Source organism: Anopheles marshallii, chromosome X, assembly GCF_943734725.1.
Source record: "Anopheles marshallii chromosome X, idAnoMarsDA_429_01, whole genome shotgun sequence".
Taxonomy (NCBI): Eukaryota; Metazoa; Arthropoda; class Insecta; order Diptera; family Culicidae; genus Anopheles; species Anopheles marshallii.
Genome location: NC_071325.1, coordinates 18474370 through 18497987, shown reverse-complemented (window position 1 = coordinate 18497987; position 23618 = coordinate 18474370). Strand labels below are relative to the sequence as shown.

Here is a 23618-nt window from a genome sequence, read left to right as displayed (position 1 = left end):
TTGTGCTGGCTCGACTTGAACCATCAGCAGGACCTGCCGTACGCCCTTGCTCTACCACTAGAGCCATTTGTTCATTGTTCATTTGTTCAGCCATTAATATACTAGAAGTTAATCGCTGATAGTATTATATTTTTTAAAATATTTCCCTAATTTTCAGAACCGCCATTGTATTTAACTATTATAGCCACGGAAAAAAAATTAAAACATACCTAATAAAATTTTAATTTTTACCTTTTCATGATCAACTCGAGCCCATAGTGCAACAAATATGTCCAGGGTAGCTTCAAACCCTATAGGGGAGGACTACAAAAATCTTTTGCCAAATCTTTTGCCATTAAGGTTACTTAAACTTTCACCGCACCTCACTTAAATCACCGTTTAAAACCACCATTGCAACGGGAACCAAAAGTTAAAACAATTTCATTTTTATTCTGTTTTCCTTCATGACTATGCCCAGCCCATAGTGTCATAGCGCCGTTCAGACGTATGTTCAGACCAAGGCTATTGAAGGAGACAAGGTGAATATTAGCGATTTTCCGCAAAATTCTTCTTCCAATAATTTGACGTTTGTGGGTGTGGGGTCATAAGTTTATAACTACAGTTAAAGCGGTTCAAGCGTATAGGACGTGTATCATTTGAGAAGGGGAAATTTAATAATTATTTGTAGAATATATCACTCATTTCATTGCTAGGTAATTGATACCAGCTTATCTATTAAAAAATAAGAATATTGCAGTATATGCTTGATTTATATGTCCATACGCATTGTGGTCAGCAAGATTTTTGGTGTGGTTCGCCGAATGTATGACTTGAAACCAAATTGTGGCGGTGCTAAATATGAACGAAAGGATGTTACTGTACCAAGTGCATATGGTTCTTTTCGTTTAAAAATCATCAATTAATCGGAAGGCATTCATTTCGTTATAACTGAATCTGCGCACGAGTTCATTCTTGGGAGTGCCACTTTCTTAAGATCGACAGATCGACTTTCCACACTAAGTGGAAAGGGACATTTCACGGACGATTGTGGCTAATCGATATCGATAGATAATGATTGTACAAAATATTATGAAATGTAATCATCATCAAAAACTGTTTCACTTATGCCTCTTCACTCCTCAAATTATTTTGGATGTAAATGATACAGTTTTGCTTGGTAGCAACTTTGCATTCACCAATAGCCTTAACAATATAAACCGTCCCCAACGGACATTCTCTTTTATACTTCATTAGTTATTATCATTACTTCCAATTAAAGCGCAAAATTTTGTGTAAATGTACAATAAGAAAAACATAGAAATGATTAATTTTAAACGAACAGAGAAACACCGTTGCAATTCAAATGGCACAAACGTCAAATTATTGGAAGAAGAATTTTGCGGAAAATCGCTAATATTCACCTTGTCTCCTTCAATAGCCTTGGTTCAGACACGCGCGTGAACGCTGTCAAACGGAGCGCGTTTCGAATTGTTCAACATACGTGTGAACACCAGTTTTTGGTCGTGCCACTCAAATTTCCAGTGTGTGTTTGAAACAGGTGAATTTTGACTGTTGAATTTTGTTATTTTTTTGTTTTGATTGGTTTTTTTTTGTTTGTACCCAAGAACAATGTGCTTTTTTCTGGAAAATGTTACGTGAAATACTAAATTAATGAAAGCAACACGAATAAAACATATTTTCCATTTGTTTCTGTTTCATGTTTTCTACTGTGAACACTGTGTTTTTTACTTTTTCCGGTATTTGTGCCATTAGTAAAGTAATTTTAACACGAGTACTGAACAGATGCTGCACAGAGATGCATAAAAAAAACAAAACGAACCAGTTTTCAAGCAAAAAAAAAACCGTAGTATTAGATTTTCTAAATTGTAGCTTTTCAATTTTAATGCTTGAGTAAAGTTAGTTTGGCAACATAAAGCGTTTACTACTTTTTTTTAAATTTTCTATTTAATATAACAATTAATTAAATATTGCTTATTGAAAAAAAACATTGACAAAACTTTTATGCACATTTCAAACAAGTTGAGAGAAATTCTAAACGGATTTAAAAATTTAAAAAAATATCTTGAATTTCTCTTGAATATTTCATCCAATTTGGATCACGCACTAAAAAGTTATTGAATTTTAAAGTTAATTTATTTTTCACAGTACTTCTCTTCAATCACCGTTTAAAACCTCTATTGCAAGGGGACCAAAAATAAAAACACTTTTATTTTGTTTTTATTTTTCATGACTAAGCTCAGCCCATAGTGTCATGTCAAATTTTTGTCCAGAGTAGCTCAAAACTTATGGGAGGGAACTACAAAAATCTGTTATCCTGTTTTTTTGCTTTCTTCTACATCATCAAACTGCTTCCACAACTCAGAAGCGAATGATACAACTTGACGAAGAAAACTGCCTGAATGGGTAAATTAACAACGCGTTGTTTGACTGGTTGGCTGCTTGGGTGGGTGATGGCTAACTGCTCGAATGAGAGTCATGCGAGAAATTGTAACTTGGGAATATTGTGTTCCGGGAACTGTTAGCTCCGAGGGATTGGATCGAATCATTTTCATTCCTTGGCTGATTGGATCGCGTGAGCTGTACCCCGAAAAAAGGAGTGTGATAGGAAAATATAATTTGTTCATAGTTTGTTTGAAATGGATGAACTTGCAGTTGAAGTATGTGGTGACAATGGTGCTCACTACAAGGTTAATATTTGGTGCAATCCATTATATTGGTAGTTCTTTATATAACTAAAGCCAGTCAAGGCGTCTACCCAATGTTAGTGAAAAAACCCTGCGTAGGGGTCAGTGAATACTTTTCGTTCCCAGCCTAGCGCGACTACGTATTGACAGAAATTACAAAAAAAAAACAATTTATTTTGTTATAAGTGTTCTGCATCGTATTGTTACGGAGTTGTTGCGTGTTATAAAAAAAAAACACTTACGCTTTTCTATTGGTAAAGACGTTTCCGCTTACCGGCGGCAGCTGAAGGGACAATAACCTCTGTCTATCTCTCTGTCATGTCTCACTCTATCTTATGTATTCTGGAACTGGACCTTCTAGATGGTTGTGTCGATGCCATGAGGGCGTTGCTGTGTGCGGGGAACAGAATGAAGAATTGCGAATTTCTATAACTTACTAAAGTTTTGGAAAATGTTTGTTTGAATTCGATGAATTGAAACAATAAATAAACCGAGTGCCAAGAAGTTTTCGTTGTTATCTATTCACAATGTTATAGTAACGTGTTAAATACTCTATCAATGTCATGGCTTAAGCGATCCTTTTTCTGATTAGTTAGTTTTGTAATACATTTTTTAAACAATTAACAAATCACCAGATTTTATCTAATCAGATATTTTCAATATGACCAAAGAATGTTTTTGGATTCCGACGATATTTTCCAAATATGATGTTAATCGCTATGATTGATTTAAAAAAAAAAAACTTTGTATTACGATTAAAAGTTATGAGTATTTTTTTTTTACTTTCTTCGCATAGGGCATTGTCACCGAAGTGTTTGATGATGGAGTCATGGTCGAGTTCGAGAATGAGTAAGTAAACAACAAACGATCTCAAGTGAAAACAGCACTGCATATTGGTTACAAAGAGACATTCACAGTTCCGGATGGTTATTTGCAATAATGGATACTATTCCTCCATTATCAAGAAGCAACTATTTTGAAATTCGTCAATGCTAACACTAATCACACGTTGTTTTTCAATCAATACAGTTGGCAAGAGGCATCAAAGTTCCACTTCAATCAAGTACGATTACCACCAAGCGAAAATTATGAAGGTTTTGTCGAGCGAATGGAGGTGGAAGTATTTTCTCGTTCACATGAAAATGAAGCTTGCGGTTGGTGGCGGGCGGTTATAAAGGTAAGGATTTGTTTCGAGGATAGTTAGAATAAATAAAAATTGCATCCTCGCGCACAAACAGAGAAGAGAAGCTATGTTGTTCGCAATCAGCTGCAATATCTGACAACCAATCAATGTTTCAAAAAATCAAAAGGAAAACATTACTCTATCAACTTTTAGATGATGAAAGGAGAGTTTCTCGTCGTTGAATACCTTGGCTGGGACCACAGTTATACAGAAATTGTGAACACTGATCGGATTCGAGCGATAAATCCTAGTTCAACAATCAATGAAAAAACCTTCCATCGATTCGAAATAGAGGTACCAGAAGAAGTGCGGGAATAGTGAGTGTTGTTTATATTTATACTTAAAACCAATTCGATCTTACACTTAACTAATTTAACTTAAACTATCATAAAACTCGAATAGGCACGGTATTGATATACATTTTTCGTTGTCTTATTTGCAGCGCTAAAATTGATGGTGTTCATAAAGAGTTTCAGAAAACTATACAAGCAGCTATTTGTCGGTACATACCCGATCACGGTGTTTTACGTGTTATCTCTCGATCCGAAGCAACTCAACGAAAAGCAACGATGATTCAAGAGATGCATTTCCGCAATTTAAATCAAAAAGTAAAGTTAAACTCTACTATTGCAGCGTACTCACTGTTACTAGCCTGGAACATAATATTTACTATACAATTGTAGGTGGTTTTGCTAAAACGTACTGAAGAAGCTGCCAGGCAATTAGAGTCCACGAAATTACAGAGTTCTGGAGGGTAAGTACATATTTACCGTGTTTTTATTTCAAGATTTATGTACATTATGATATATTTTTGCAATAAGTTCAAATTAAATGGATTTTCATAAACATAATTTTAACAAGTTATTAAGACAAGCCATTAAGCCCTGTACCCAATAATAAGGGTATATGTTTTATTCGTTGAGTGCAGTAATCGAGAAATAAAATTCTGGGTGCTTATTGTGCATGCATGGGGAGGCCCGGTAGCATGATGTTAGCGACGCCGGTCTTCACTCGAACGGACCCGACCAAAATCCCATCTACGGGCTAAAAGCAGACCAAAACTATCCACAACAGACCAAAACCAAAACAGACCAAACGGGTAAATAAAGTCACAGAAAGCCAGAATTTGTAGACCTAGACCTCCTGAAGTTGTAATTGTGCCGATAAAGAAGCGTATTGTGGATATATATTATTTTTATGTGTCGTTTGTTTGTCGTTAACCAAACAAGTAATTTAAAACTGAACAATTCGTAAGAAACTAAATTAAAAAAAAAAAAATTTGGTGGCTGTCTATGCCCTCGACAGTTATTTTGATTTCAATGGATTGTATAGGACAATAGATTGAATATTTTTTGACACAGTATAGAGATTAAAATAGATGGGACACAACGAATATTATTGTCCGCATATTATTACCGCATTTGTGTGTAAGTCATACGCTTGTGTAGTCTGAAACGCTGTAAATGAATGCACCAGCATAAACACAACATTCAGTCAGAAAAAAAACCCGAGAAATGTCCGTTTCATGAAGCATTTTGGAATATGGAATAGCGAAAACTATTCAATTCATCCATGAAGAAATCAGAAGAGATCACTTTGAAGGGTTAAATGTGGGCCGAATTTATATCGGCACTATTGAAAGTTTCTACATTCTAAAGAGAGCTAAAATGAGCCTGTAATTTGGTTTGGTGGCTTGATGATGGCGACGCCGGTCTTCACACGAACGGACCGGACCAAAATCCCATCCGTGCCAATCCCCCGTAGCAAAGACTGACTATCCGGCAACGTGGTAAAATAAGTCGATATGGCCAGGCAGTTCTAACGAAAAAAAAAAATTTTTTTTTTGAGGCTTATATGTTTTGAAAACGTAAGCCAATAGCGATACGATGAAAATTAAATCAACTTTTCTAATAGACATGGCTAGTGACCCCGCTCAAACCCGTTTTCATTTTATGGCTCTTCAAAGTTGACATGATTTTGTTCGAAATAAAAACAAAACGTAGTTATTTAATGACCTCAACAAATATCTATAACAAACTGCTTTAATAGCTGTTAGAGCTGTGTACCACGAGTCTAACATAAATTTGTTTCAGAATTACAGTGAAAGTAAGTAAAAAGTCATATTACTTTCAATTAAAATCGTTACTAACGATTCAGTATTTTTTTTTAATTTATCGCATCGTTTAAGTTATCGTTTAACAATTTGGTTACATTTAATTAATAAAAAGACTAAAAACAATGTGAATTTGATGTTTTGTGTGTTATTTTATATTGGGAATGAGTCTAACAATGAAGATGGGTTTTATGTAACGGTTGTAGTTCAAACTTAAGCTCCTTATATTTTACATGCTTTTATTAAAATTCTGAAAAAAATACTTTAGACCCGTGGTACACAACTTCATTAACTATCAAAAGCATTTTGTAATGAAAATTTCATTAAAAAAACTCAATAAACATATTTTTGGTGTTGTCATTTAATTGAAAGAAATCATGTCAACTTTAAAAAGCTATAACATGAAAACGAATTTGGGTTGAGGCGACTTATTAACAGCAATGTAAACTAGAAGAGTTAAATTAATTTTCATCTAAACATTGCATCGATTTTGCATTACGTTTACAAAATTTATGAGCTTCCAACCGTTTTGGCTACCCGAGTAGCCCGGTTGCCAGCAATATGGTGTTTTTTTGGCATATAACATAACATATATAACAGGATTATCTCTAGAACTAATGGACCAGTCATATTGATTGGAACGCTTTATTAATTTTGGGGTAAAACAATTGGAATTGTTTGCAATTGTTGGACCAGGGGAATTGTATAAATTTTTTGGATAAAACAATTCTACCATAGCTGATGCATTACTTTTACTTATCTTTTATGTAGTTTGAACTGTACTATGAACAAAAATGTATTAAAAATAATAATATAAATAATAGAGGTAATTTAAGTTATCCAAAAATTATAAAGAGTTCTCCAATAGACGATACAGCGACATAAACTAACTATATTATAAATTGGCTATATGTGGGAAAAAATAAGTCACGTTTTAAGCTTTTCTTAGTGTCGTTAGAACTGAATTCACCCTCAAATTTACTGATTGTTGTAGTTCTTAAAATCATTTCCAGGTTACATGCAAAATTGAATGTTTCTGGTGTGCTTTTTTGTTTGATTGATAATTTTGCCACCTTTTATGTCTCTCTAATTTCTTCATACCGTTTGTTGTTGAGCTAATTGTTTTCATGTGCGAATTGTTGAACAATAACGAAGTTAAAAATGTTCACCTAAGATGGTAATTTTTCATGAAATACATGAATGGTTAACTACTGAGCGAAGGGGAAATCCAAAGCTGTATGAATTGCTCACTTGTTTTATTTGTTATGTGTTAATTTCATAATTAATGATGTATATTACTTTATAGGAAGTCGATCGATTTTACATTATCGACAATCGATTTTACATAAATTCAAAATAAATTAATCCAACGTAAGCGTATATAAATTTAAACATTTCACATAACACTGATTCTTTGACAATACTTTTTTTATTTTTTTTTTCAACAATTTGGATAATTTTATATGGTTTTGTTCTTCATGAATTAATTCATGAATATGGAAGAAATGCTATAAAATAATACAGTTGAATCAATATGTATCTTTCTTTTTTTGCTTCCAGGCAATTTAATAACAATCAGAGAATATCTGCCTTTATGGGACAATGTATGAGTGAAAGGTAAAGAATACCAAACACGAAGTCCTATTTTGTTAAATAATTGTGTTAAGTTTTTTTCAGTCATGGTAGAGTTCATTTTAGTTTTCATTGGTAATGTTTTTTCTCTTTGGCATTTCTTTAAGAACGACCAGATCGCGTATTATTTATTGCATATTGGTTTTTAATTTGATAGTATATGCATTATGATTTTCATTATTACATCATGGACGCATAGTTTCATTAGTAGTCAAAGGTTTAATTTATTTTTTATATATGTCAGAACGGTCAGACTGTCGAGATGTCTCAAAGATATTTTAATAGGTGTTCCGGATGTCGGTTTTTATCACCAAGCTTAGAAATATGTTGATATGATTGTTTTTATTAGTAATTTTATTAATCTGTATCTATACGATTCGCAATCTAACCACGGTTAGGCTCTAATTTTCATCGTCAATATTATGCGTGAATGGGTACTGCTATTTCATTATTTGTTCTACATTTTCAATGATTTACATAGTGTATTTTACATCTCTTATTCAAATATTTTAACATACATTTGCGCCGGCGTTCGATTTTAACGCCTAGAAGGCGTTAAATAAAAAAAAACGAAGAATCTGTTAATTAATGCGTACATTAAACCAAATGACGCTTTGGAGTCATTTAACGTTCATGTTAGGCGTTGAAAACGACTAAAAAAAAATAAATTGAAATTTGGTTTTCTTTCTAAATTCACAAATAATTCAGGAGTTCTCAAATAATTAGGAAAAATAAAATTTATCAACCCATAAACGTGCGATATAATGTATGCATATGTTTGCTTTATCTGGTTTGTTAGATATGGGAATATTAGATGTTGTTTTTCTATTTTTAAAGATACTTTGAATAGTAATTCATGCATAGCTCTCAAGTTGTTAAAAGTTCATCATTACATACATACTTTTACAATAACTATGTCTCAAATGATATAGAACTTGTTCATAGTATGATTTTATAAAACATGATAATTATTTTGGGATGTCAAACTGTATCGATAAAACATGGTGGTGTATCAATCTAGTAAACATTACATCGCTAATGTAACGTAGCAACATAATTTGCGATGGTGAACAGATTGAATAAAGTTAGTATTATTTATCTCTTCAAACGGTTCGGTTGTGTTTCAGTTTCGATCCCATATTGGTAACTCCGACGTGATATAATCGAGTATGTCTACTGAAAATATACCTATGGTCGAAGCACCCACTGTTTCTGCAGCCGTCGCTATAAAACTTCCCTATTTCTGGAAGTCGGATCCTATGATATGGTTCGCGAAAGCAAAATCCCTGTTCTTTTTAAACATGAAGGATGAAACAAAGTTCCATCACATTGTCACATTGGTAAAACAGCCTCTTGCGACGGAAAAAAATTGACACTATCATAGAATGTCTCATCTTCCGGTTCGAGCTCATCACAGAACCAAAAATAGAAAGGCTACTTCGACCGTGTGATTTGGGAGACCTTCGCCCTACACATATTTTGTGCAAGATGCGGGAATTTGCTTCGGAATTAAAAGTAAACGATTCGTTGTTAAAGATGTTCTTTTTACGAAAATTACCTGACAATATTCGTGCGGTAGTCAACGATGGCAGTCTTTCAAAGCTGGCAGAGACGGGAGATAAAATGATGGAATTGGTTCCATAAACTTCGGCCATCCATACTTCCGTGGAATCAGATTCACAGGAAAGTCTTGAAAATCAAGTTGCTGCTTTAACAGCAGCAGTTAACGTTCTAATTCCCGTGACCCTTATAATGAAAATAGTATCTGCTGGTATCATCGAAAGTACGGAAGCAGAGCTGACCGATATCAAAGCCCTTGTCAGTACCATCAGTAAAAAAACTAACTTTCCGCCCATCAAAAATTGACGAGGTGGGTGGATCAGGAAACAGCCGCTGTCTACAGATTTTCGACAAAATTTCAGGAACTCGCTTCCTAATCCTATTCAACACGGGATCAGATGTATCGATAATTCCAGCATCAAGGCTAGAGAAAACTAGAGATCTCCACCCCGCGAATGGAACAAAAATGCGTACGTATGGGAGTAAGTATGTGTCTACGGATCTCGGTTTGCGCCAAAAATTCTCTTGGATTTTTTTTACAGGGGATGTTACCTCTGCAATAATCAGTGCCGATTACCTTGCGTACTTCGGCCTTCTTATAGACCTAGCAAACAGAAGACTCATCGATAATGATACGCAGCTACAGACTGTTTGTAGCTAAACTGAATCTGCTGTCTACGGCGTCACAACCATTGCATGTGATCACCCTTTTCGGGATCTGCTTGTAGAGTTCCACGATGCGCACTGAGGTACGGCATGACGTGATGCATCACATTCAAACCACTGGTCTTCCAGTCGCTTGCAAATCACGTAGAATGTCACCAAATAAACTGCAAGCCGCGAAAAAGGAATTCGAGATTATGATGGAGCTCTGTATTGTCAGTATCGTCGACCATCCAACAATTAATGGGCAAGTCCACTCTAATGTTTACCTAAAAAGAACGGTCAGTTATGTTTCGTCGAGACTACAGGAGTTTAAACCGGATCACCGTGCCAGATCATTACTCATGGCCACATACCTATGATCTGCTGAACAACTTTCTGGATAAGAATATCTTTACAGCTCCGTATATGGTACGAGAATATCATTTAATTCCTGTTAAAGAAAGAGATATTCCCAACACTGCCGTTATTATTCCGTTTGGGGTCTTTGAATTTACTAGGACGCAATTTGGATTATGTAACGCCAGCAAGACATTTCAGCGTTTTATTTATCGTATCTTCGGAGATCTCGATTTCGTGGTTGTGTTTGTTGATGATACATGCATTGCTTCTTCCACTGAAGACGAGTATCGGAAACACGTGAGGATTGTATTCGAGCGCCTCAAGTTAAACGGCCTAGTTCTGAACTTAGAGAACTGTAAGTTTGCACTATCAGAAGTTTATTTTCTGGGATATCATATAAGTGGTTTTGGTATCAAACCTCAAGCAAATCGTGTACAAGCTGTTATTGATTATGAACATCCTATTACGGTGAAAGAATTGCGACGATTGGTATTGCTGAACGGATACAAACGTTTTATTCGTAATGCTATCTCGTTGCAACAGCCGCTTCAAATATTGGTGCCAGGGAAGTTTCAAAGAGAGAGAGAGAGAGAGAGAGAGAGAGAGAGAGAGAGAGAGAGAGAGAGTGTTTCTTCCGAACACTATTGAACAGAGCCAGATAAAAGACGCATTATCTAACGTTCCAATGGATGCCATGGTCCCCAATCTCCGATCGATTGAAAGTTCGTCGGTCTTGAGGTCGATCGAACGGCTTAAATCATCGCTTGCACCGGGTTCTGACGGAATCCCACCATCTATCTTGAAACGCTGCGGCGTAATGGTTGTCCCCATATTGGTTGCAATTTTTGACGAATCACTACAGTTGGGTGTCTATCTTGCTTGCTGGAAACTTCGTGAATAGTTCCAGTATACAGGGTGATATATCGAGTGCTTCCAATTACCGTAGCATCACTTCGCTTTGCGCCTGTGCAAAGGTCTTCGAGCTTTTAATGTGCGAACCACTCCTTGTAGGCGCTTCCAACTACATTACGAACTGCCGCTCAACACGGGTTTGTCCCCAAGCGCTCGACTACCACCAACCTAGTGGAATTTGTTAGCCTCTGCCACAGGTCCATTGATGCAGGTCTCCAGGTCGATGCTGTGTTTGCTGACATAAAATATGAAAAAGCTTTTGAAAGCGTTCCGCATTCGTTGCTACTTGTCAAGCTTAACGTTCTGGGTCTTCCTGAACAAATGATGACTCCTATCTAAGCGGATCTAAGCGGGTCATATCTAAGCGACCGAACTTACCAAGTGAAAATGGGAACCCACACTTCGCTTGCTACGGAGTGCCAAAAGGTAGTAATCTTGGACCGCTACCGTTCGTGATCTACATCAACGACGTATCACTATTATTACTATTGTATGCTGACGATGCAAAGCTGTTTCTTCCCATCCCATGAATCTGTGGTGTAGTGGCCTACAGCCGGGCGTCCCATGGCGCGTCTGGAGTCTATTCAGCGTAAATTCACGCGGATTGCACTACATTTCTGGAACGTCCGAGTGGATCATGATGGACGCTGCGCATTACTTGGCCTGGAGTCGCTAAAGCAGCGGTAATGCGCGTAGATTATTTGTCGCTGAGCTGCTTGACTATTGAATTGACTCGTCGACGCTGCTCTCCAGACTAAATTTATACGACCCAGCAGGAAGGCTCCGTGCTAGGATGTTACTTGATGTAGAGGAAAGTCATAATCGTTTCGGCTCCTCTGATCCGTTCTTAATTATTTGCCGAGAATTTAATGCTGTTTGTGATCGTTACGAACCTGACATGTCGCGTTATGCGTTTTTAAATAGTATTCGTGCTGTGCGGTCAACTTCCTGTTAAATTGTTTTCTGTTTGTAATATTGTAAAACTAATCTTAAAAATGCTTCAAAGGGGTCACATGAGGCCCATTGAATTTAAGAAATAACTAACGAATAACAAAAGTAATGAAAGCTTGGCTAACGCAGCTTTGCTGGCATATCCTGCCTAATCAAATGAATGCTTCAAATTAATGAATTTGACGATCAACGCACCGGATACAGCGGCAGATGTAGTTCTACATCGGTACGATAGCGATGCCCGGGAACCGCTAGGATTCTTCTCACAGTAATTTTCATCGTTGTAGAAAAAGTATTCAGTCTTCGGCCGTGAGCTTACAACTATGAAGCAAACAGTTAAATATTTCCATTATCTTTTAGAAGGAAGAGAATACTGACCAGCGCTCGCTCACATTCGCATTGAACTCTAACTCTAATCATCTTTCATGCGAAAAAAGGTATTTACAGTAAATATCGAGTTTTACCAGAGATATTCGGCACATTAGTGGAAAGGACAAATCTGCTGCAGACGCATATTCTAGAGTAAACACCATCGTAGCTCCTTCTACAATGTATTTCGAACTGCTATCGGAAACTCAACGAAACAACCCAAAACACTGAAAGATAAGTTTCCGAACTGTGATTTGTCGGTTTCCGGACATGTTTCGACCCTACGTTCCAGAGAAGCTAAGACTACAAGTTCTTGACAGCATCCACCGGCTTTCTCATCCTGGCGTACGAACAACGAGAAAGATTGTAACAAGTAGGCCTGTTTGGCCCTCAATAAACCGGGAAGTAGCTCGTTTTGTGAGATCTTGCATTGATTGTCAGCGGTCTAAGATTCATCGTCACACGTCTGCTGCACTCAATGAATTCGATATTCCCAAAAATCGCTTTCGTCATGTGTGCACATTGATCTGGTTGGACCACTTCCGACGTGAAATCGATGCTTGTTAATAATGATAGATCGGTACAGTTGTTGGCCAGAACCGTACCCTTGCCTGACATGCTAGCAAAAACGGTAGGCAAGTCATTTTGAGAATGCTGAATTTCTCGGTTTGGAGTTCCTGAAACGATTACCACAGATCAAGGACGCCAATTTTTATCCGGTTTGTTCATAGAACTGATGAGACTACTTGGAGCTCATCGCATACACACTACAGCATATCACCCCGAAGCCAACGGGCTCATTGAACGTTTTAATAGTCGCTCATTTGTGTCGATTCTAAACAATGGTGTCAAAAACTACCATTGGTATTGCTCGGATTACGAACTGCGATAAGGGAAGATATAGATGGCTTCGTTGCCGAAATGACATATGGACAACCATTTCGAAATCCGGGAGAATTTTTGGAACCTTCAAAGACAGGGGGAATTAGTCGTACGGAATTTGGAAAACAACTTTGTTGTTTAATGCAGCAAATAAGTCCCATTAAAAATTTCCACCATGCCAAACGCTCTGTATTCGTTCCGAAGGATTTAAAGGATTGTAAAAGTGTTTTAGTAAGGATTGACTTGGTGAAACGACCTCTTCAGCATCTATATGAAGGGTTCGAAATATTCGAACGAAACGATAAATACATGGACGTAAACTTCAACGGAGAAAAATGAAAAATTTCCAGCAATTTAACGAAGTTGACGACAGAACAAAAGTTACTGCTCATCGTGTTCGGTTCCTGGTGTAACTGAGGGGGACTCTGTGGCGGATCAATCTAGTAGACATTACATCGCTACTGTAACGTAGCAACATCATTTGCGATGGTGAACAGATTGAATAAAATTAGTACTAATTAGCTCTTTAAACGGTTCGGTTGTGTTTTAGTTTCGACACATTGTTATTAGTTTGGCAAAGCAATAGTAGAATCTACGCATCTGCGACGACTCACAAAAAAACCGTTTCGTTAACTCGTTTTTCATAACCATTTGCAGAAGGATTCCTCCAAAAAACAGTGATATTGCAAACAGATATTGTTGTTAACAAGATACTGCTCAATCTTCTGTACCCATTTCTTAACAAACGAAGACCATACTAGTAGAAACTTTTTTTTTTATGCTAATGCTATGTTAGTATTTTTTTATTTTTATATTATTTTATTTTTAATATTGTTTGTGCTAGGCTGGTAATGCGACAAAAGCCATTATGTTAACCCTCTTGGAAAAGATATTATCACATAAAAAACTCTGGTGCGTTTTGTTTATACATAATTGCAATGAAGACAGTTCCACGCGACTTGTTTAAATTGTTTAATCTTTTGTTAACCCTTTAACCGTGGTGCTAAATTTTAGTAATCGCTTCTAAAATTTTTACCCATTTATTTGAGGTCCAGAACTTATTTCAATATTGATTAATGATAAATCAAATATTCAAAATCATCACGTAGCCCTATAAATGTCCTATCCTATACTGCTTTTAACCAGTACGGCAAATCAACTATCGCGCTCTACTCCTTACGCTACAGTTTACGTCCGTACACAAATAATGTTAGCTCATGATCATGCTCATCCTATGATATATGTTAGATTATTTTATTTCCTCTTATTTCTCAATAAACAATTGCATTTCGATTTGCATTCAGATGTTTATTTGTTTAAGGCTCCGTCTAGATGTAACAGAACTTAGTTGGTAATTAAACCGATTATACCATTAAAGTACTGTTCATTTAGAATTCGGTCACTCGGTTTTATACACTAGTGCCACTTCAGTCGGTAGGTGTTACAATGGTACACCAATAATAATGTGGATGCCATCAGCAAGAATATGAAACCATCGAACTGTCCAGAATTCTGTCCGATTTAAAAATATTGGGCTATATTTTTATAAAAAAGACAGAAAAACCACAAAACCGCTAAATAACTCGCATACTGCTGGAAAAAATAGCTACTGCAGTCGATAAATCGGTGGGAAGAATCAAAAGAAAAGTCTGTGATTTCATCCGTACATCAAAATTATAATGTTTTGTTTTTTTTTTAGTAAAAGAATAATAAAAAACCTTTCGTTTGATGTAAAAATTCTATTTCTGTGCTAAAAAATGCTCCTTTTACAGCTTGTGATAAGTGACCGAATTCTAAATGAACAGCGCTTTATCCAGGGGTTAACTGCAATTACTTTGCTCTTGAATGATTCTTTGAATGACATTTAAAGCAGTTGATCAAGCGATCTCAACTTAATTTCGTAGATTCAATTCCTAAAATTATCGTCAGAACAGCTACTGAGCAAGCACATGTTATATAACTTTACTTTAAGCGTTACGTTATCATTGCACCGATGCTATTGTTAGTGTTTTCAGTTTTAACGATTACATACTGTGAATGTTATTGACAAAAATAAACTAGTGTTTCGTCGAAGCAATGCAAATATACAATTTGTAATATTATAATTATATGTAAGGACACTGCTCACTCATTTATAATTCTTTGTTTTGATTGCAATTACTGCGTGTCATGTAATCACGAGAATGTTTTCATTTGTGTTCTTATTCGGCAACAGATTTACTGATGAATTTAAAGTTCGTGAAGATTTGATGGGGCTTGCCATTGGCGCACATGGTGGTAATATTCAAACAGCTCGAAAGTTGGATGGTGTGTTGAATATCGAACTGGAAGAAAATACTTGTACCTTCAAAATTTCTGGAGAGGTATGTCGATTGTTTTAGAAAAATAGGAATTGATATCAATGTTAGAATACACAATATATGTATATTTTTATCCCCTTAGTCTAGCGAAGCAGTAAAAAAAGCCCGGGCGATGTTAGAATATAGCGAGGAATCGTTGCAAGTTCCTCGAAATTTGGTAGGAAAGGTTATCGGAAAAAATGGTCGAATTATTCAAGAAATTGTGGATAAAAGCGGTGTTGTACGCGTGAAGGTAAGGTTATTTTATTGTTGATATATACTGATTACTTGTACTTGCTTAGATATACAGCAGCTCCCCGCTTTACGCTATACTCGCTATACGCGATTTCGCAAATTTATTGTGAAATTTTCTGTAATCCCTTATACATGTCATTATTTCAACTCTTCTACATGTAGTATACACGATTTTTCTAAGGGAATTTCATATACGCGAAAATACGATACACGCTAAAGCGTTCGGTCCCAAACATTAGCGTAAAGCGAGGAGCTGCTGTACCACTAATAGTGTCTGTTTTAATGAGGGTCCAGACTGAATAGCAACAATTATTCATACCGAATTGTTTTTAATGTTTAACATGTTATGCATAACAAAACCAGAACAGCGAAATGTTGGATCCGTACCATAATATATGCTCGATTCGGCATATGTTACAGAACAGTCTTTTGGACATGAAATGATAATCCTAAGCTATTTTATTTTATTTTTATGCAGATTGAAGGTGACAACGAACCTCAGCCTAGCATTCCGAGAGAAGAAGGACAAGTCCCATTCGTATTTGTCGGCACTGTTGAATCTATAGCCAATGCCAAAGTTTTGTTGGAATATCATTTAGTGCATTTGAAGGAAAGTTTCTGCTTCATGATTATTGGAAGTTACAGCATCATCTGTAACTAGATTTATTACAGCATTGGCAATTTCAATAATCATTCTTTCTTTTTGTAGGAAGTAGAGCAATTACGCCAAGAAAAACTTGAAATCGATCAACAATTACGCGCTATTCAAGGTTCAAGCATTGGCTCTATGCAAAGTTTCTCAATGAATCGACGATCAGATCGATCTTATAACAATGATAGTGACGGATCCCGTTTAAACCGCGGGGGAATGCGTGGACGCGGTGGACGCGGTGGTCGCGGTGCAAATCAACGATATTCTGGTAAGTATATTATTGTTTTAAAAAAGAACGTTCCGGTTTTGCTAAAAAAGAACATTTGACTTGTTTCTGTTTGTTGTTGTTGTCAAATGTTGAAGCTATATGGCTAGGTTGCTCCGCTAATATAAAGGAAAATAATTCAAATTGTATTCAATATTCAATATTCAATATTCAATTCAAATTTTGGTTTATATTTTGGAAAAGCTCGGCGTGCTGCAGATAATGAGGACGATTACACATCCAGAGTTGATAAAGACCACAGAGCCGGTAGCAGTAACTACATGGACGGGCGTAATAATCGAAATTCCCGGGGACAAAGTGAAAAAAGAGCTGGATCTACAGTTTTAGCAAGCAGTAATAGTGCATCTGGTGTTACAGACCAGAGCAGATCCGCAGCAAGCAATGGTAACTCGATTATTGGTGCAGGAAGTGGTGTAACCAATAGCGGTATTGGCAACAGCGGAAAAAGAAATGAACGAAACAAAACGCAATCGCATCAGCTACAAAACGCACGACAACTTCCGCAAATATCCTCATCACAAACGGAACATCCAAAGTCCGAACAGACAGGTTTGCCTGGTCCGGAAGAAAGCGCGGAAAAGCGAGACTCATCTCAAAGAAATGCAAACGAATTGCCTTGGACGAGTTGTTGGAACGACGGTTATGAACGGAACAATGCAGAACATGGTAAGTCGCTTTAAAAAATAAGTAAGAGTTTGAATATGTTAGCTTTTTGAAAACTTTTGTCAAACATCTATGTTTTACAAAAATGATAGGAACATATATTTAATTTATTCTATTCAGGCGGCTCTGTAATATGCGCGGCCGTATTATGAACCGTATTATAAGTTGAAGAGTGTAAACTGTTCTCAAGTCATCTCATTCGGAAGTAAAAATTCCCTCTAGAGCGCGTTTATACGCACCCGGTCGTACTAAACTTAAACCGGCGTATTGGTGTTTTGAATTTGTATTTATATTAGTGGTGTCATTGGCCATTGAAATTGCATAGTCGCTTGCTTGTGCTATCATAAAAAGCCGTTTCTTATTTCATTCAACTATTGAACATATAACTAAACGAGACTGACTCACTTAAGTACTCTCTCGAGTCACCAGTACGTTCGATCGGCTCTGTGAAAATACTATCAATTACAATTCAATTCAATTGTATTTTTTCACTTTCTGTGGTTCTGTGGTATTTCCACAAAAGCATAACATCTGGTGCATAAATTAAGTTCTGTTTTTTGAAACCAGCACTCCTTTAACAGCCATGTGGTGCCATTATTCATACATATTTTGATTGATTTTTGAACGTTGATTTTTGTTGTTGAATTTTTGTGCTATTTCTGCTCGCTAGCGCAATAGATGACCTGTGTTTGACCTGTGACCGTGCTGTTTTATCTAATGAACACACCAATACTTGTGACGGATTCTGTAAGCGTTCAGCCCACCGTTCCCTCCTTGGTGTAAGCAGTGCGGTGATCAAGGAGTTCACTAAGGGAGGTTCCGTGCTACTGTGGTATTACACCTATACTTGTGACATATACTATAAGCGTAGGGCCAACCGTTCCTGCCTTGGTGTAAGCAGTACGGTGGTCAAGAAGCTCACTATGGGAGGTTCCGTGCTACTTTGGTATGGTACGAGCTGCGCTGGGATCCGCAGTAGCGGCTATTCCTTGGCAGCGGCCGAGATATCAATGGCATTCTCTGAGCTGAAAAAACAGCAATCTGCTGAGTTTTCATCATGTCTGGATGCAGCCACGGATGCGTTCAAAGGATTGTTGCTGTCATTTCACGGCAAATGCTCTGTTCCACTCACCCGATCTCTCTCATCAACATCAAACCACGCATTGGATGGAATCGCATTAGAAAACTCGATTCGATTTCGATCGAAGCAAATTTGTCGATCGACATCGAAGTCGACTCGAAATAGCTATCGCATACGGGTTTACGATTTCGATCGAGAAAATCAATTCGATTGACTTGTCGAGCAGTTTTTCATCTGTCAAATTGGGATTTGTTTACATTTGTGACGAAGTTGCATTTGGCTCACTGCGCTGTTTCAGTACGGAATTTATATAGTTTTTTTCTATTATGATTGTGAAATTTACGGGACACTCATCGTGTTAAATTTATCAATGCGTGTACGGTGACACGTATTCTCAGGAGATGATCATAGTATTAACACGTGGGACTTCCACGATAGATGTTTTCTCTATTCCGTTTTGGATAAAAATCGTTGATGCGAATTGATTGCACGTTGTTAAAACTTGTACGACCGTGTTACTAAAAAACAGACTTATTTCTACAAAGTAACGCTTTTGTCGTTATGGTCTATTGAAATGGATTAATGGTTCTGTAAATAACTTTAGTTCTCGCGCGGATTTACTATTCTTCGGACCGATGTTTTTTTTCGCTAGAACGGTCTGATGAACGGATTGACCCGGATGGGATATTGGTCCAGTCCGTTCGTGTGAAGACCGGTGCCGCTACCATCATACCACCGGGCCGCCCCCATTTTCCCCCATTCGGTCCGATGTTGTTCGCAGACAAAAATGTTGTTGGTCCCAGCAAGTATGCCTATATGCTATATGCAAGTATGCAAGTATGCTAGCGAGAACTTTGGTCTGGTCTGGATGAAAAACAAAAACAAAAAAAAAAAACAGTACAGCAATAAAACCGGATAGAGCATAACACTTTCAATACAAATCTCATCGCACAAATCTACCTGTAGCATCCTACCAGTAACAACACCACCAGCAAATATCTGTAGTTGTAACCGAACATGCCTGGGATAAGGCAAAAAACAAGAAGGAAAATACTGCGGCCAGCCGCAATAAGCAAAAAAAAAAAACAAATAAACAGATTCATATTCTAAATTTCTAGCTTGTGATTGGCCTAATGTCGAAACGATTTCGATGGACAAGATGTGTTCGCGATACGAACTGTCGATAAAATAGTCGACTGCTTGATGTTTTACATACATTTTATCGACTGGTTGAAACTGACATTACGATTTCGATCGACTCCTCGTTGCTTTCGGGATGGCCTGGTGAATTATGTTTACGCAAAATGAACAATTTTCTACAGGTTTTCGATTTCGATGGAAATCGAAATCTTATGCGATTCCACCCATTGATAGACACAGTATCACGGGATCACCCAACACATTCCCGCCACGGTGCTTACTAATACAGCTTAGCCACGCCTCGTCGATCGCTCTCCACCGTAGATACTGCTAGCTACCGTAGACACTGATCGCTGCTCACCAGCACTGCACCTATCACCACATCACATGCTATATTGCTGTTACCTCCTGAAATGCTTACGTTTTGGCTATATATGTCGCCTGCGGCCATCCAGCCGTAGGTTATGGATTTTATTAAGGACCAAATTGGCATTGATGGTGTTCCGGACTTAAACTAATGGCTGCCAACCATGATCCCAAAACCCTGACATTTTCATCATTTAAAGTCGGGATGTAGATGGAACATCGTGAAAAAGCTTTGTCTCGTCCGGAATAAAATGCTATAAACGCTCTACGAAATCCGTCCTGCTGCGTCACAAATCCTAGCACTATCAAAATCACATTGCGCACATTTCCACGGATACCCCTGTAGATAATTTTACCGCAATTGTATTGCGTTCCCTATGAATTGTCCCATCGCAAAACCTCCCCCATTCCCACCCTGAACTGATTTTACACTCCGTTCCCTGCGTGTCGGTTTCCGTATCTATAATCGTTATTTATTTATTATTTTATTATTTGTTTTCGTTAGAACGGCCTGCCGTATCGACTTATTTTACCACGTAGCCAGATAGTCAGTCCTTGCTACGGGGGATAGGTACGGATTTGATTTTCTTCCGATCCGTTCGTGTGAAGACCGGCGCCGCTGTTACTATGTTACTGGGCCAACTCCGCATCTATAATCGTGCTAGATACAAAATTTACATAGGAAACTGCATTCCCAGTTACTCTCCCATCCAAATTTTTTTTGGTCCTATGTGAATAAGAACCGCAAATCCTCCGCTTTTTCTTTTGTTATCTCCTTGTGCTCAGTATTAGCTGATACCGTGGCCGACATCTGTTCTTTATTCGCTATGTACTTTTCAAGCAGTATCCTCCCCTGTGTTCTCACCTGCAGTGTTAAATGTTCTGACAGCCTTTAACTCGTCTAGTAACTAGCCAGTGGCGGATCAATTCCCCTGGAGGCCCCGTATTAAAAAAAAGTTATTCGGTTGGTGGGGGGAGGAGGGGAGGGGGTTGTGGCTTACGGAGTGGGTTAAAGCGACGCTTTTCTGGCCCATTTATGGGTTAATTCATATAGTTTTTCCTACTAAACAGTTTTTTTTCCGGGGCCCCTTGCACGGCGGGGCTCCAGGCGGCCGCCTACTCCGCCCACCGTTAGATCCACCACTAGCCTCATTGACGACAATTAAGTCAACTCCGCTTTGAATTGGCTGAAACAGTCATACATTTGAGGATAGGATGGAATCCCTGCTGCTATGTTAAAAGGTTGCCGCTCTACATTAGCTCCTCTTTTAGGTAAATTATTCCGTTTATCCGTGTTATCATCCTGTTTGCCTACGCTTTGGAGTTAAGCTTGGCTTGTTCCCATCCATAAGAAAGGTCCTTAGCCAGTCTTGATCTTTGATTATTCCCAAGCAACATGGTTTTATTCCCAATAGATCGACTAGCTATTGTGCGAAATTTAATTAAATGTCTCTATATGATATATAATTATATTATATGAATATGTCTCCTCCCGTATCGTTGCTAACGTTGGTGTCTCAGAGGGCAACGTACTTAGTCCTTAGTTATTTGTTCTTCTGATTAACGATGTTTGTTCTGTTTTGCCACATAATTGTTTCCGTTGTTACGCAGACGATTTAACGATTTTCTATCCTATCTTGTCTCGTGACGACTGTGATGTACTACAATCAACTCTAAATATTTTTTCCTTGTGGTGTTCTCGTAACTCCCAATCGCTTTGCTCTGATAAGTGCAATGTCCGATCGTTTTCCCGTTCGCGTACTTTCATTTTCAACCAGTGCTGTCAATAGGGTTAGTGCGATTAAGGATCTTGAGGTCTGGCTTGACTGTGGTTTCACCTTCTCCTATCACATTGACTATAATGTTAGCAAAGCATGGAGAGCTCTTGGTTTGCTGAAACGTGTTGCTCGCGAGTTTACTGATCCTCAGTGTTTAAAACTCCTGTATTGTTTCATTGTAAGGTCTTCGTTCGAGTACTGCTCGGTACTCTGGACTCCTTCGGCCAGAGTACATATTGATCGTGTTGAGCGGATTCAGAGATGGTCGATCAGATTTGTACTACGCAAGCTGGTGGGCAATAGTTCAATACATAATGACCGTATAATGACAGCTGTCGGCTGCTGGGGCTTGAGTCCCTTGAAGTCCGTCGTTCTTCGTTCCAGTCTGCCTTCATTGCTTCCCTTCTGCTCGGTTGTGTTGATGCTCCTACTCTTCTTGCCTCTATACCACTTTATGTACCTTCTCGTTTTCTTGGTATGCTTCCCCCCTTAAGTATCCTTAATCGTCGCACCGCTTTAGGTCGCAGTGATCCACTACTACGTGCGGTGGCTGCTTTTAATTCATCGTCCCACCTGTTTGAATTCCTTTTATTCCTATCCTCGTTCTGTTCTCTCCTAATTCCGGCAATATTACCTTTTTTTAATTTGACTTATTCTCGTTTCTCATTACATGCTGTCAATTAGTTTTTTTTGTCTCTTGTTTTTCCTTTAAAAAATCAAAAATATAGTTGTATTGTGTTGTTGTATTGTTGTACAACCTTAAAGGCAAACAATGTTACATAACAACAAATAATATTTCATCACTTTTTAATATTAAATTATTTTAGAAAGCAATTCATCGAATGATGGAACGCACCAGCGTAGCAGACGACGATCTAAAAATCCAACATTGAAGACTCCAGGTATGTTTAAATTATGTATGCATGGAATGTTACAGAATGCAAACATTATGCAAACAAACAAAAACGGAATAGTCAGTTCTGCCTAGCCTGGCTTCTTTGATCTATTTCGACTTGATATTCTTCTGAATTTAGACAATTTTGTCGAAAAATATTTAAAATTTGATAAAACTCCATTGATACCTACAAATATTCAGAAGAATATTCTTTTTATAGCTCCATTATTGACACTTTATCGTTTTTGAATATCGTTACAGCAAACGGAAATACACAAAATTCTAATACTAAACCGAATAACTCCAGCAACAACAATTCTGTTAGTGCTGTTACATCCGGAAATCAGCCAAACTCTAGCAGCAAACTTCAGCAAGCAACAACGCTGCAGCAACATTCGCAACACATACAGGCTGGTGCACAGAATAATTCAAGTGCGTCACAATCTAATGGCACCAGTGGGAATATAACTACAGTTCATACAAGTGTTGGCAATACATCCGCTCCTGGGCCAAAAATTCAACGGGATACAAATTCGCGTCATCGAGGCAGTCGTGGAGGAGTTGGAGTCGGTAGTAAACATAAGCAAACACAACAACACCAGCCAAACCAACATTCGTCACAAAATCAACAACAGGATAGTGAAAATACTTCAAGTAAAGTTAATATCGTGGCTGTAGGAGGCACAGTATCTACTGGTTCATCAACGTTGGTAACAGTAAAGAGTGGAAAAGATGCACTACTAAACGGATCTTCATAGAAATTTTGGTAATATGTCATTGATGTAACAGTTGTGAATAACTGTTTGAAAATTACATTTTGCCTCCATCTTCATGAAGTTTAGCGAAGAAATAGAGGCTCTGCATGCATAATT

General features: G+C 37.6%; 1 protein-coding gene across 1 annotated transcript; it reads left to right on the top strand.

Annotated features, from left to right (window-relative positions):
* The first annotated feature begins 2636 nt into the window (after positions 1-2636).
* Positions 2637-23504, top strand: LOC128713957 (fragile X messenger ribonucleoprotein 1 homolog). The gene is made up of 14 exons (XM_053808835.1): positions 2637-2687; positions 3481-3533; positions 3714-3861; positions 4021-4184; positions 4310-4475; positions 4551-4621; positions 7541-7597; positions 15507-15654; positions 15734-15883; positions 16364-16499; positions 16599-16805; positions 17007-17489; positions 22679-22753; positions 23008-23504. The coding sequence occupies exons 1-14, from the start codon at positions 2637-2639 to the stop codon at positions 23502-23504; spliced, it is 2406 nt and encodes an 801-aa protein (XP_053664810.1).
* The last annotated feature ends 114 nt before the right edge of the window (positions 23505-23618 follow it).